At 48.9% G+C, this 14,804-nt stretch overlaps 1 protein-coding gene across 3 annotated transcripts in view; it reads left to right on the forward strand.

Moving 5' to 3' along the window:
* The first annotated feature begins 9,393 nt into the window (after positions 1 to 9,393).
* The window catches only part of CELSR1 (cadherin EGF LAG seven-pass G-type receptor 1), a 175,033-nt gene continuing 169,622 nt past the window's right edge, over positions 9,394 to 14,804 (forward strand). The window contains exons 1-2 of one of the 3 annotated variants that reach the window (XM_086473825.1): positions 9,394 to 9,609; positions 9,673 to 12,589. In XM_086473825.1, coding sequence (XP_086329951.1) covers positions 9,394 to 9,609; positions 9,673 to 12,589 — 3,133 coding nt within the window. Of the gene's footprint in view, positions 12,590 to 14,804 lie in introns of all 3 variants that reach the window. The other 2 variants (XM_086473819.1, XM_086473831.1) reach the window with 2 other exon arrangements.

Here is a 14,804-nt window from a genome sequence, read left to right on the forward strand (position 1 = left end):
TACCTAATGGATTAGCAAGGCTGACCCCTTCTGTATTTTAGAAAAATGCTGCCTTAGCGGTTAACAAAACATCTGATCAAAAGTTACAATACATGAGAAAAGCAAGGCCTTTCCGAGACAGCCATATGACCATACGATGGATGGAGATCATGGATTAGGAGAGGGAGTAATCTTGGCTGTATGAGAATAAGACGCAGGTACGGGCGTTATGCTTTCAGCAGCCCCACTATTCCCAGATGCTCTGGCATCTACAAGGTATGTGACATGCAGTTGAGTGAGAAGGCAAGGGGAGAATAAGAGAATTTCCTCTTCCAAACAAAAAGACCAAAGGCTTCCCTTCATCCCCTTTACCAAGAAGAAACCCATTAGTGCCTAATGATATCCACCCACAAGAAGTCCAGCATCCCAGCCCTATGCTTCCCCTGATTAACCGAGGACCCTTCTCTGCCCCTGCCTGTGCTGACAGCACGGTTTACTGGTTAAAATTTTCAGAATAAGACAGTTTTGATGCCCTTTTTCATCTGTGACAGTGGCAGCTGTGGGAATATTTTTGGTTCCAGGTCTCTCAGCCTCCTTGTAGTTCAGAAAATATTTCATTTTTTGCACTGTGAGTGGAAACGGAGATTAACAATTTCTAATGTTACAGCTCCCTGGATGAGTAGCAGAAATAATGGTGAGGGTCCCAAAGCTTCACCCATGGACTGCAAAACCCAAGGGCACCCTGCATTTTCTCAACATGGCATGGCAGAAGGTACAACTAATTGTAGAGACAGCAGCTAAGGGTGAGGCTGCACACTCCAGTAGGAATCGTTAGAGACACTCCCAGAGGATTTTTTTCACATGGAAATTTATTTTGTGCCCCTGAGAACAAAGAAATCATCAAGGCAGCATTTATAGGTGTATGTCAGGGCTGTAGAAGCAGGCAGGGTGCTTATGGTGCTGTTTTGGCTCTGCAGAGCCCTGTGCTGTTCATCTAGGAACCATTGATGTGGCAAGAGCAATGGTGGGATTTGAAACCAAGGCACTCCATGAGAAACCATCTTGTGTGACTTTTGTTTCTTTGAGGACTGTGGGACCCATGTCTGTTGATATAGGGAAAAGCAGCCTGGCAGCAGTGGTAGGGATGGAGCACAAGCCTGACAGCCTAACGACCTTCCCACCCCCCAGCCTGCCTAAGTGGTGGTTACTTTTGTCCTTTTTCCAGACTACAGCTTCCAGGCTAGATTGTCCAAAGATAAGGGTGTTTCGGAGAATGCCAGGCAGAATAACAAATGACCCCTGGCTGTACCCGAGCAAGAAAGCGGGTCCCCTTGTTTCCATGTGGCACATCCTCCCACAGCCACTGTGGTGCTGCTGGTGAGACTGCTGCATGCAGAGGGGCTCCAGTCGCTGCAAATAGGCTTAACCAATTTTACTTAAAAAAAACCAGAATTTGGACTGTTTCCCAGATTGTAATTACCTGTACATAAATATAATGATAATTATGCTACCTAACCTCAGAGCACAAAGTTGACAAGTGATGACAACTAAATTCATTAAGAGTGCAAATGTTCTTCCTCTCTTTTATGAAACAATATTGAGTGATCCCTGAAGAAATCCAGCAACCAGAGACATGATCTGCTAATATGTCGTGAGCCCAGCGAAGGCTGCTGGAGAGGCAGAACAACTGATCACCCCGAGAAAGAGCCTTGGTGATAGACAGCTAGTAGAGGAGCAGAAAAGTGGACACTTAAAACATTGGACTTTGAAAATACAGTCTGTTTCATGCATTTAGAGTGAAACTATCTTTTCACTTTGCGTAGATTGGGAAATAAATCAGGGCAGGGGCTGTTCTTTGGCACGGAGGCCAACTGGTATGGCATGGCTTGCACCCAGAGGAAAGCTCTTGTGCCTTTCCTGACATACACAGGGTAACCCTATCTAAATTTATCACTGGGCATGGCCCCAGGGCTGTCCTAAGCCCTACCTGGCGTGGGCTGGCCAAGGGGGTGAACTGGCATGGGACACAGCTCAGCCTGAGAGCACAGCAGCAGTGCAATGCGCCGATCCTGCACCAGCACTTGGGCCTGACACCTCTGGATGTCTGCAGGAGGATGTGGTGCCTCTGCGTACCCATCCCAGAGCCAGAAAGCACCTAAACTGGGGCCCATCACAGTCTTACTGATGCTTTTAAAAGCGATTTGATATACTGGATTTTTAAACACTGTATTTTTTCACATTCAGGGGTGCCAAGCCCCAGGAATGATGACAAACACTCAGAAATACATTACAAAATGCATCTACAAGAAAAAAAATGACTATTCCTAGGCCTCTTGGGAAAAGACGAAAAGTGATTGTGGTGCATGGTGTGCTTCCAGACCAGCACCAGAAACCAAGACTGTATCTTCCCATTGAACTCCAGGTACAAAAAACCACTGAGAAAGGGGAGGAAATAGTGATAGCTGTAATACCTCATCTGCAAAAAATACAGTGATTAAGAGAGATGCTGAACACCAGTATCACCTTCTTTTTGTTGAGACAGCCACAAAGCCTCAAACCCCACCATTATTTGAGCAACCTGTTAATGCTGACATCATATTTCCTTGTTAAGCATTTCAGCTGACATTTTTATTTTTCCAACAGGTCAACTAATCCCTTGCCTGCAAGTGTTTCATTCCAGCTATGTGCTTCCTCGCCTGAAATATTTTGTCTTTGAATGTAATTGAACTTCTGGAAAAGGAACAGCTCAAACCAAAGTCACAGTGTCCTTGCTTCACTCCACCTTCATGCTCACCCACCAGAAGCTCTTTGAATGAATGCTCTTTTATAACCAGTTGAAAGAATTTTCCTCCATGGTTTCTTGTGCTAAAGTTGCTGTGTCCAAGGAGCCCATGGCAAACTCATGGAAAACAGGCTACAAAGGCCCACTGCCACAAAAGAGCTGAACAGAAAGGTGACTGAGTGTATAGATGTTATAAAAATAGACAGGATTGTTGAATCTATTGACATCGAATCTATGGGCTTATGGAGAGGCGAAGAATCTTGTGGTGCTGAGTGAGTGGGCAGTATAGTGGCAGATGACGCCCAGTGCTGATAAGCACAAGGTAATGAAGACCGGAGGAAAAAAACCTAATCTTGTCTCTATGTAAACCATAAAAAATTCAGAAAATCTTAGTCCACTCCAGAAAAAAAAAAATATTTTGGAGGCATTAAAATCCCTGAAAAACAATGTTTAAATACTAAATGGGTGTCAAAAGAGTAGAGAGAGCTTAAGGAATTACTAAGGGAGAAACTGGAGCAGGCTGGAGTCTAACAACATGTTACAAACATCCAGGTGTAGTTACCAAGGAGCAGCTACTGACTGGGGTACAAGAACATTATCCCCATACTCCCACGTAAATGCAGAGTGTGCCTACCCAGAGAGCATGCTGTGCAGTCCTGCAGAAGGCTGCTCCAGAGCCAGAAGCATTGCTCTCAGTACTTGAACCCTACTACTCAATCTAGTCATCTTTTGTGTCATCTACTTGCTCCTCGTGTTCTTGTACCACCACCAGTAACTGCATCCAGACTACACCTGGATGTTTGAAATGTATTGTTAGACTCCAGCCTGCTCCAGTCCCTAATCCGCCTTTTAGCCAAGCTAGACATGTCTATCTTTTGCACTCTTTTCTTATTAATTAGTCCCCTAATCCCCTGATTAAATATCAGAACCTGGCAAAGTAAGGAAACCTGTCCTGTTGCACCTTTACTTTGATGGGCTGACAGTAAACTTGCAGCAAACTCACCTTAACCTCTTGGACAAAGCCACGAGAGCTGACTTTTTAATCTGTTTGTACAATGTAGGGTGAGACCCTGTGAGAAAGAAAGGGCAAGTCCTGCAAAACAAACAGTAAAAGGTAATTTCCAAGTGTTTATTTTTCACTCAGTACCTCTGTTAATTTATAGGAGAAACCTGAAAAGTAAAGAAAATCATACGAATCTGTAGAGCTGGGCTTTCTACTCTGCTTACTTGAACTGGATCATTAGTCTTGGGTTTTATATACTAGTTTGTTAGATCATTTGTTACAGAGCTTGTTCGTTTGTAGAACTGCATTTCTGATGCATTAGTCTCTGCATCACTTTCGCCATAAATAAAAGCCAAGCCATATTCAGCTTTTATTTGCTCTTGGCCACCATGCAATTTTGGGGCACGAAATTTGCTCTCCTATTGGTTTATTTTTCTATTTGCATGTTGTAACTAGTGGAGCCTTTAGCTAATGTAAGTGAGGAGGGAAAAAAAATACCCAAACCAATTTAGTGTGAGGAAATTCACAGGCAGTGTTTGAGAAGGGTGGAGCTGAGCTCCTTAGGGTAAATTATAAATGGATACTGTTAAGTCTAAGAAAACAAACAAGTTCCAACACCGAATGGCTGCTATCTCCACCGAGGATTTTAAAAGAAGCAACAGTACGATTGGCTACAACAAACACGCTGTCTAAGAGCTCTGAATTGTTTCTTCTCTTTCTACAAAAGAGAAGCTATATGTAGCCAAGAAGCCTTGAACATCATTCCTGCAATAAGGATCCCAGCGGTTTGGAATCCATTCTTGGCTTTAAGAATAATGAATGTTAGCAATAAAAGTATTTTCTGAAACGTTTCCAAACCTGTGTGGCTCCTGCAATAGGTGAAGGTTCAAGTTTCACCTTACGGAGCTCAAACTAATTCTTCTGTTCTTAAAATAAACTCAGATGAATGTGAAAAAAATAAATTACTTTTGCTTGTTTGAGCTTTCTTGGGCTGAACATGGAACAGATTCATACGGGGATTGGAAGTCCAAATGCCTGTTCACAGAGCAACTTGTTATCATGCTTTCTTTCTCTAGTGATTGTAGAAATTGTCTAAAATCCTGGGTTTATCCAATTTAAATTCACTAGAGTGACACTAGGACTCAGCTCCGGTGCTCTGACCGGTTTGCACACTGCACTGGGACGAGGTCTTCTGCGGGTGCTTTGGGCAGACAGACACCCCCTCTGCAGTGGCCAGCCCGAGATCCAGGGGCGAGTCAGCCGTTGGCAGCCCCAGGCTCCTGCCATAGGCAGGGGGAACAACATGAGAGCAAGGCTCACCTTCAAAATTGAGGAATACCTCTGAACTTGCATCTCTTTTTTTTTTTTTTATTAGGCTTTGTCTGGGATCACAGAAGGCTGATCTCTGCGGATGTGTGGTCCCAGACAATGAAGAGACCCAACCTTGCGGGTAGGATGTAACAACAACCAGTACAGGTAGCCTAAAAACTAGCACACTGTTTGTTATTTGGGGTGTTTTTCATGTCTAATATGTTGACAGTTTATTTGAAATCATGGATAATAAATAACATTCCCCTCCGGAACTTAGTTTTGTTCACTTCTAATGTGTGGCAAAAAACTTCTAGTTTATTTCCAGGTGCTGGAAAATTGGAAGGTTGAAGAATAAAGTGTGGTTAAAGGCTGCTTTATTGCTGCCTGTTGTGGTTTCTCAGACTATTTTCTCAAAGCGTTACTTTAGCAGGAATAGATCACTGGTGCACTTGTGAAGTAAACAAATGCAGTTATGAATATGTGTTACATGTATCAATTTCTATTAACAGTATGTACATAGAGATCCCATATGAGACACAGTTTGTGTTGCAATGATGCCTAAATTTGAGGATAATTTTTCTTCTCGTGCATAACCTCCCCCCAGGCAAGAGTTTAGAAGATAAAACCACTGGTTGGTGGGGCTGGGGACACTCTGCGCATCACCTCATTGAAATATACTTCACAAATCCCATGACAAAAAGCTTTTCACCACCACCACTCTTATTCTTAAAAAAAAAAAAAAAAAAAAAAAAAAAAAAGTGAAATATTTGTAACACCACATTACTGAACCAGAATTTTTAGGTCTTTTCTCAAAGTACTGGCGGGCCGAGATGAGAAAAGCTCCATCTCCTTCCAGAGAACCACCTCCTCCGCAGGGATGGATGTTACACTGAATCACTTCATTTACACACTTAAAAATGCTGTCAGATCTAGATGCAGGGAACCCCAGCTCTGCCTTCCTCTTCCTCTGGGCTACAGATCTCACAGCAGAGTTTCAATTAAGGAATGATTCTTGGTCTCTTCCCTGGGCTTGTAAACTTTGTGTTTTAAGAAAATCCCTTAAAGTTTAATTAATTTTTTTAGAGCTGGGCACTGAATGGAGCTGGGTTACAATGCTATCTTTTTTTTTTTTTAGCTTCTCAGTTTTGTTTGAAATTCACTTTGGAAAGAAACTTGAAATACTTCACTCCCAGACAAGTCGAAACAGAGCATTTTTTGAACTGTGAAATGAATATGTCATCGATTGCTACCAAGGAAACAAAGGGTCAGGCAAAACCTCACCCACTTGCACATTTTTATGGACGTCACCCATCATGGTGATGTCAGTGTGATTTCTTCTATAGAAAAGGGTAGCTTATACCAGAAAATCCGCAGAATCACACCCAAAGGGAGTATCTGATTTTCTTAGAAGGATTAGCCTTCACTGAAAGCTTGCCAGTAAAACACGATACAGATGTAATTCTGATTTTCCTCCCCACCTTGAGTTGTCTTTAGCAGCCACCCAGTTTCACCGTGGCCTTCTCCAACTCTTCTGGACCCGCAGAAGCAGCAGCAAAATTGGATCTTGCCAGCCCTGACCTCTGACCAAGCCACGGCTCCCATTTCTGTGCGGAGAGATGTGGGAACAGGCGTGGGGCATCTCACCATGCCTGTGTCTGAGAAGTGATTTGAGTTGCCATCGTGTTAAATAACCCACTCCTTTCACTAGGGCACTGAGTCAGCCTTTGACACTCTATATTCACCATTTTGCATTGGAAGTCTATTTTTATGGTAAAATCATATGACAAGTGGTGTAACACATGAAAGCAGCAATAGGGATTATACAATTAATGAGAAAAAAATGAAACACGTCAGATAAACGAGTCAAAATTAACTGAAAACAGGGCAAGTCGTACAAACAGGAATAGGATGGAGGATTTTGTGTAATTATGCACGTAATTGGTTTTACAATATCTTCCCTTTTCCAACTCACGGATGTTGCCTCTTGTTGCAATAAAATGAAAAGAAAAAAAAGTTCAAACTGTCTTTTCTTGCAGATCTGTTTTATCTAATGAAAACTCTGGAAACACCTACTGGGATCCCACTTTTGAAAAGCCATAGAAAAGGATTATTTTGTAACAAAAGGTTATTTTTCAAAACATGGGCATTAAGAGTCGCAGCAAGAAAATGTAGAGAGAAGTAAGAAAACTATGGACTTAAACAAAGGTTTTCTTACATAGATCCCAAGTTAATACTGATGATTTAAACCAGCTACAGAGCTAGTTGCTTGATTTCTGGAGTGTAAAATAGATCACTACATCCACTCAAACTTGAAAAAGGAGAGGTTATGTTTAAATTTTAAACCTATTTCTTTCCTTTTCCTTTTCCTGAATTATTATTTTCATTGGAGGATTTGAAAAGCCAACTAAGCTTCTAAATTCCATGTAAAAGAAAAAAAAAAAAAAATCTAATTGAGCAAAGCTGAATCAGCTAAACATCTTCCAAAACTGCAATTTATAAAGCTCTTTTACCCCTGACAGACATATTGGCAATAATCCAGGTGGTTTGTTTTGTTTTGTTTTTTTTTTTTCCTCTTGCAATAATGCAGTTCCGGGGATGAAAGCAGTTGAAAGAATCTGTTTTTCACAGTCTTCTTTAAGTGCTGAAGAGCCTGAACCGACAGTAACAGATTGCTCTAAAAGTTGCCTTCCAGCTCCTGCAAGGCACAACGTTTTGCAAAATCCCAGTCGGCAACCTTGGGCGGCTTATTGCTCACCCCCCCGGCCTTCTTCGTGTGCCAGACCTCTGTAGATTAGCCCCAGTATTCGCCACCGAGGGTGCGATAAACACCGCGGGCAGGCGCCCCAGATGTTCCCTCCCGGGCAGGCGGCTCCCCAGCGCCGCACAGGCAGGCTGCGGGGCCGGCAGCGCGGGTGCGGAGCTGCTGCGTCTTTCTCGCCGCACCCGCAAGAGGACACTGCAGTCGCAGGGATGAAGGCTCCGCCGGGGCGCACCGCTCCATTGCACACATTACAGAGAAAAAAAAAAAAAGTAAAAGTAAAACGATATAAAGCGTTTAGCATAAATTCATAGAATTGACATTATAATCACCAGTGCAACATTTACATGCGGGGTTTGCCGTTGCTTCTTCCCACAAACTGCCTAAGTTTTCATCTTGTACATAATTATTTGCAATTGCCCCAAAGAAATCTTTAATTCAAGGCTCCAGATCCTACCTGCTGCTTTGTATAGTTCAGAGCAAAGCGTGTCAGCAAAGCCTACCGCCGGGTTCCGCGGCGCTCCCCAAGTCAGGCAGATGACGCTGGTTTTGCGCTGAAAAGTAACTTTAATTTATTCTCTTTTTTTCTGCACAGGAAGAATTTTAAAAAAACAACCAACCAACCAACCAACCCACATAAAACTCATTTTAACTTTGTTCTGGACGGCGGATCCGAGACGGCAGGTGCTCTTACGGGGGAAAGCGGCTGCGATCCGCGGGGAAGCGGCTGCGATCCGTCGCGCAGCGCCTTCCCGCGGCACCTCCATCCCCCGGAGCGCCGGTCCTAGTGGGGACAGCGGGGCCGCCGCAGCGCTACCTGTGCCGCCGCCCGCCCGCCCGGCCGCCACCCGGCGCAGCCCCCGCCGGAGCGGGCGGCTCTCCCGGCGGCCGAGGCCCGAGCAGCCGCCGAGAGGCGCCGGGCGACGGGGCGGGAGCCCCGCGGGGCTGGACCCTGCCCGGCCCCCGCCGCCGCCACCGCCCGGGAGGGGCCGGGCGGGGCCGGCAGGAAACCCCGCCCCGGGCAGCGCCCGCCGCGCTCCGCGCAGCCTGCGCCGCTCAGCGCCGCCGCGGAACCGAGCGGAGCGGGGCGGCAGGAGCGGCGCGGGACGGGACGGGACGGGGCGTGGAGGCTCCGCCGTGTCGCGCAGCCACGCGGGACCGCGGCGCCCGTGGGCCGGCCCCGCCGCGGGGGGGGACTTCGGTATTTAATTTTTTTTCTTTTTTTCTTTTTTTCTTTTTTTTCCTGGCGAAGGGGACGAGCAGCAGGTTTATGCTAATCACCCTCTCGGGAGCGGCGGCGGTGGGAGGAGGAGGAGGAGGAGGAGAGGAGCCATTTTGAACTCACTTCAAAGTTTAAGGTGGAAAAGTTGGAGCTCTCCAGCCCGCTGCCCGGGGACGGGGACGGGGCGCGGGGCTCTGGGCCGGCGGCGCCCGGGCGGCGAGGGCGGCAGGGGGGGGCCGAGCCGGCGGCTGATGGATGAGGGCGGGCGGGCAGCCCGGCGGGTGGATGGATTGTGCGGCAGCCCTCTGCCCGGCACCGCTGCCCGCTGAGCTCCGGAGATGCCGCGGCTGTCCGCCGCCGCCGCCTGCGTGTCCTGGGCCGCGCTGCTCTGCGCCCTGGCGCCGGCGGGCGGCGGGGAGCTGCGGCCGCCCCGCGCCGCCCCGCTCCTCCACCTGCCCCCGGGGGCCACGGGGCGCCGCGCCGCCGCCGCCGCCGAGCCGCCCGCGCTGCCGCCCGCCGGGCGCCTGAGGGCGGCGGGCGCCGCGCTGCGCCGCGCTCCGCCCGCCGAGCCCCGCGGGCCCCGCGGCGGCGGGCCCTGCCCGCGGCGCGCCCGGCAGCGGGCGGCCGCCGAGCCCCGCGGAGCGGCCGCCGGCTGCGCCCCGCCGCCCCCGGGGGAGGAGGGCGGCGGGCGGCCAGGAGCGCGGCGAGCGCGGAGCCTCAACAACCCCCCGCAGTTCCAGCTGCCCAGCTACCAGGTCTCCATCCCCGAGAACGAGCCGGCCGGCACGGCGGTCATCGTTCTGCGGGCCCAGGACCCCGACGAGGGGGAAGCCGGCCGGCTGGCGTACTCCATGGAGGCGCTTTTCGATGAGCGCTCGAACGACTACTTCTCCATCGACGCCGAGACGGGCAGCGTGGTCACCACCCGCAGCCTCGACCGGGAGACGAAGGACACCCACGTGCTGAAGGTGACTGCCTCCGACCACGGCTCCCCGCGCCGCCGCTCGGCCACCACCTATCTGACCGTGACTGTGAGTGACACCAACGACCATGAGCCGGTGTTTGAGCAGCCCGAGTACCGGGAGAGCATCCGCGAGAACTTGGAGGTGGGTTACGAGGTGCTGACCATCCGCGCCACCGACGGTGATGCCCCAGCCAACGCCAACATGCTTTACCGCCTGCTGGAGCCGGGAGCTGGTGACGGGGTCTTTGAGATTGACCCGCGCTCCGGGGTTGTGAGGACCCGAGCCCTGGTGGACCGCGAGGAGGTCTCCGAGTATCACCTGGTGGTGGAAGCCAATGACCAGGGCAAGGATCCAGGACCGCTCAGTGCCACGGCTATGGTGCACATCACCGTCGAGGATGAGAATGACAACTACCCTCAGTTCAGTGAGAAGCGCTACCTGGTCCAGGTGCCGGAGGATGCCCCAGTGAACAGCCAGATACTGCAGGTGCAGGCCACGGATCGGGACCGGGGCAGTAATGCCCAGGTGCATTACAGCATTGTGAGCGGCAACCTGAAAGGCCAGTTCTACATCCACTCTTTCTCCGGTGCCATCGACCTGATCAACCCTCTGGATTATGAGACTATTCGGGAGTACACGCTCCGGATCAAAGCACAGGATGGGGGCAGGCCTCCCTTGATCAACTCCACTGGCATGGTGTCGGTGCAGGTCGTGGACGTGAATGACAACGCCCCCATCTTTGTGAGCACTCCCTTTCAGGCCACGGTGCTGGAGAACGTTCCTCTGGGCTACTCGGTGCTGCACATCCAGGCTGTGGATGCTGACTCTGGGGAGAACGCCCGCCTGGAGTACAGACTCGTAGAGATGGCACCATCCGCTGGAGGTGCCCCCGTAGCAGGTGACGCTGGGTTCCCTTTTCAGATCAACAACAGCACAGGGTGGATCACGGTGGCTGCAGAGCTGGACCGAGAGACTGTGGAGAACTATCACTTTGGGGTGGAGGCCAGGGACCATGGCGTGCCAGTCATGACCTCCTCAGCCAGTGTGTCCATCACTGTCCTGGACGTGAATGACAACAACCCCACCTTCACAGAGAAGGTGTATCACCTCAGACTGAATGAGGATGCGGCTGTGGGCAGCAGTGTCCTGACCCTGACAGCAGTGGACAGGGACGTTAACAGCGTTGTGACTTACCAGATCACCAGTGGCAACACCAGGAACCGTTTTGCCATTACCAGTCAGAGCGGAGGGGGGCTGATCACGCTGGCCTTGCCCCTGGATTACAAGCAGGAAAGGCAGTATGTGCTCACAGTCACTGCCTCTGACGGCACTCGCTTTGACACCGTCCAAGTTTTCATCAACGTGACAGATGCCAACACACACCGTCCAGTCTTCCAGAGCTCCCACTACACAGTGAGCGTCAGCGAGGACAAGCCCATCGGCACCTCTATTGTCACCATCAGTGCCACCGATGAAGACACGGGGGAGAACGCAAGAATCACTTACATTTTGGATGATAACATCCCCCAGTTCCGCATTGACCCTGACACAGGCACCATCACCACCCTGATGGAGCTGGACTACGAGGACCAGGCCTCCTACACGTTGGCCATTACAGCCCATGACAATGGCATCCCCCAGAAATCGGACACCACCTACGTCGAGATCCTCATCCTGGATGCCAATGACAACGCACCCCGCTTCCTGCGCGACCGCTACCAGGGCTCGGTTTTTGAGGATGTGCCACTCTCCACTAGCGTCCTGCAGCTGTCTGCCACCGACCGTGACTCGGGCCTCAATGGCCGTCTCCTCTACACGTTCCAAGGTGGTGACGATGGAGATGGAGACTTCTACATCGAACCCACTTCTGGAGTGATACGCACATTGCGCAAGCTGGACCGCGAGAATGTGGCTGTCTACAGCCTGCGGGCCTTTGCTGTGGACAGGGGCAGCCCACCACTGAAAGCCTCTGTGGATATCCAAGTGACTGTGCTGGACATCAACGATAACCCCCCTGTCTTTGAGAAGGATGAATTTGACATCTTTGTGGAGGAGAACAGCCCCGTGGGCTCTATTGTGGCACGGATCAGTGCAGCTGACCCTGATGAGGGGACCAATGCACAGATCATGTATCAGATCGTAGAGGGGAACATCCCTGAGGTCTTCCAACTAGATTTGCTCAATGGAGACCTCACGGCCTTGATGGACCTGGATTACGAGAGCCGGACGGAGTATGTGATCGTGGTGCAGGCCACTTCAGCCCCTCTTGTGAGCCGGGCAACAGTGCATATCCGCCTCCTGGACCAGAACGATAACCCGCCCGTGCTGCAGGACTTCCAGATCCTCTTCAATAACTATGTGACTAACAAGTCCAACAGCTTCCCCTCTGGCGTGATTGGGAAGATCCCAGCCCATGATCCCGACGTGTCTGATAGCCTGGCCTACACCTTTGTGCAAGGCAATGAATTAAACTTGCTTCTTTTGGACTCTGCCACTGGGGAACTCAAACTCAGTCGTGATCTGGACAACAACAGACCCCTGGAAGCCCTTATGAAAGTGTCGGTCTCAGGTAAGCGAGCATTCGAGGTTCATAAAGCGCGTAATTCTGCTTGTCAGGCCAGTACGGGGGCATGGGCAGAAATAACCCACTTGCAGTTTAGAGCGCAGCTTTCAATTTCCTGAGGCAGCAATTTATCTGTGAAATTTTTGGAGAGGAACCACAGAAATGTATCAAGCCCATGTGCTGTGGATTGAAGTGGTGCACTGAAATTGTTTAGTAAATGTGGATCACAAGGGTAAATAAATATGAGCGTGTATGGAAGGGTATATACTCCCTCAGTTTAGGTGTTGCCTTGGCTGAAGCTTTTCTGATGTGGTTGCGTAAAAGTAATAAATGATGTAACTTGCAAAGATGTAGGGAACACACATGTATCTGTAGTGCCGTCTCCCCTCCCTCTTTTTGTTTCTCTAAAAAAAAAAAAAAAAAAAGTTGAGATTTGGTATGGTATCTCTGCTTTTTTTAGCAACAAAACATGTTTATTCCCTTCTGCATACTGGGAGGTGTGGCTGGTAGATCCGTAGACCTCAGACCAGTTCTCTGCTGCTGTGGCCCGGGTGGATGTGATGCTGGCGGAGCTGCGCTGGTTTGCATTGCTGGCGTGTGTTCCTGTGGGAAATGGCAGCTCTGAAAGCAATGAGTTACGGCTGTGTAATAGCTGTGTGACGCGGCTAATTGCACTGGAGTTGCTTTAGTAGCACTAGGGGCAGATACTGGCCAAATGCAGCCCCCAAATCAGTGCTGTAGCGGGGAGGGAGAGGGAGGGGTGCTGTACCATTAACTTCCCTGGAGAATTTGTGTCTGTGAAGACTGTTCGATATTGTCCAATATATACTTTTATATAAGCACGTACACGCTCTTAGGATATTATTCTTTTTCTGCTAGGTTGCTTGTTTATCATGGAATTACTTTTTATGCCTCTAATTGTGGCATCAGTCATGCAATGAGTAATTTCCTCTGCAGGTGCCACTCTGTAAAGTTTACTGTGGACCTGATCCCATATGTCTGTTGACTTTCAAAAGTTTAACCAGATAGGTTCCTCGCTGCCTCTCTGCAACCTAAACCTAATATTTGTATTCTTTTTGCAAAAAAAAAATAGCTGGAAGTACTAGATAAATAAAATGACAGTTTGGGAGATGATGCTTTTTGGATGGTTGTGTTTAAAATAATAATAATCAAACTGTGGCACAATCCTGGCAGCGCTTGTTTCACTCTAAGTAGTCGTGGAGTGCAGCAGGGCCGCGGGGGAGTGAGCCGTGCTCTCCCTTGTGCTTGGAGGCTTGAGGTCCTTTTTTTTTCAGGAAAATGAAAGTGATACTAAGGGAGCTGACTGAACTTACAGCAGTGTATCACCTGACAAGCCACTCACGGTTCTTCCAAAATGCTGGGGGGCAGCTAATGTGGTAAGGTAGCTCATAAATGCCGTTTGTATGTCCTGTGAGGACTTGCAGCAAAACCAGACAGTTGGCTTGTGACCTTAAAGAAAAACATTCGGATTAAGGTGCAGGGGATTGCATGGTCACTGTCTGGCTGAACCAGTAGCTCTTTATCTGGTAGCAGAAGATAAGAACTCATCTTGGAGCACAAAGCTTGGCAAAGTTGTTTTGTTAGACTAGATGAAGAGTGTGTTCTGACAGAAAAATAGGTGATGTGAACTATTCCTTTCTCAGCCTAGTGATTTATGCAGTTTAAGTGGATGAAATCTCAGGTACGAATGTTTTCTTAAGTAACAGGAGCTTGATCCTTCCAGCATCATTTTCATGTTTGGTGAAGGTGTGAACTTTAAACTTTGCTGTGATGTCGATCGAAACTGGCTGTCTGCTGCATGTCTTGAGATATTTGGAAGATTAAAGCTTTTTATGGGTAGGATTCTGAAATAATTTTGACAAGCTCTGAACTCCATTTGACGTTTATTTGGAGAAGTTCACTGTTTGGAAATTGAAAGGGCAGAGTTTGACGGTGTGTAATTAGTCCAGGAAAGTCTCACCTGCCTGCTTTCTCTGGTTTATCTGATGCAGTCTTTAAAAAGAAGCTCAGACAGAAGTACTCCACAGGGTTATCTCTTAAGTGTTGCAAAATACCTGCAAATCATCTGCTAAAATGACCTGCCAGTTAACTGAAAAATGTGTCTGTGGAGTAGCCATTAACCTCTCAGCCCAAACAAACACAAAGTCCTGTCCTACTCACAGCTGCTTTTCAGGTCAGGGAAGGATTGGAGCTCTTTATG

This window comes from Leptosomus discolor, chromosome 1 (genome assembly GCF_034619465.1).
Source record: "Leptosomus discolor isolate bLepDis1 chromosome 1, bLepDis1.hap2, whole genome shotgun sequence".
NCBI lineage: Eukaryota > Metazoa > Chordata > Aves > Leptosomiformes > Leptosomidae > Leptosomus > Leptosomus discolor.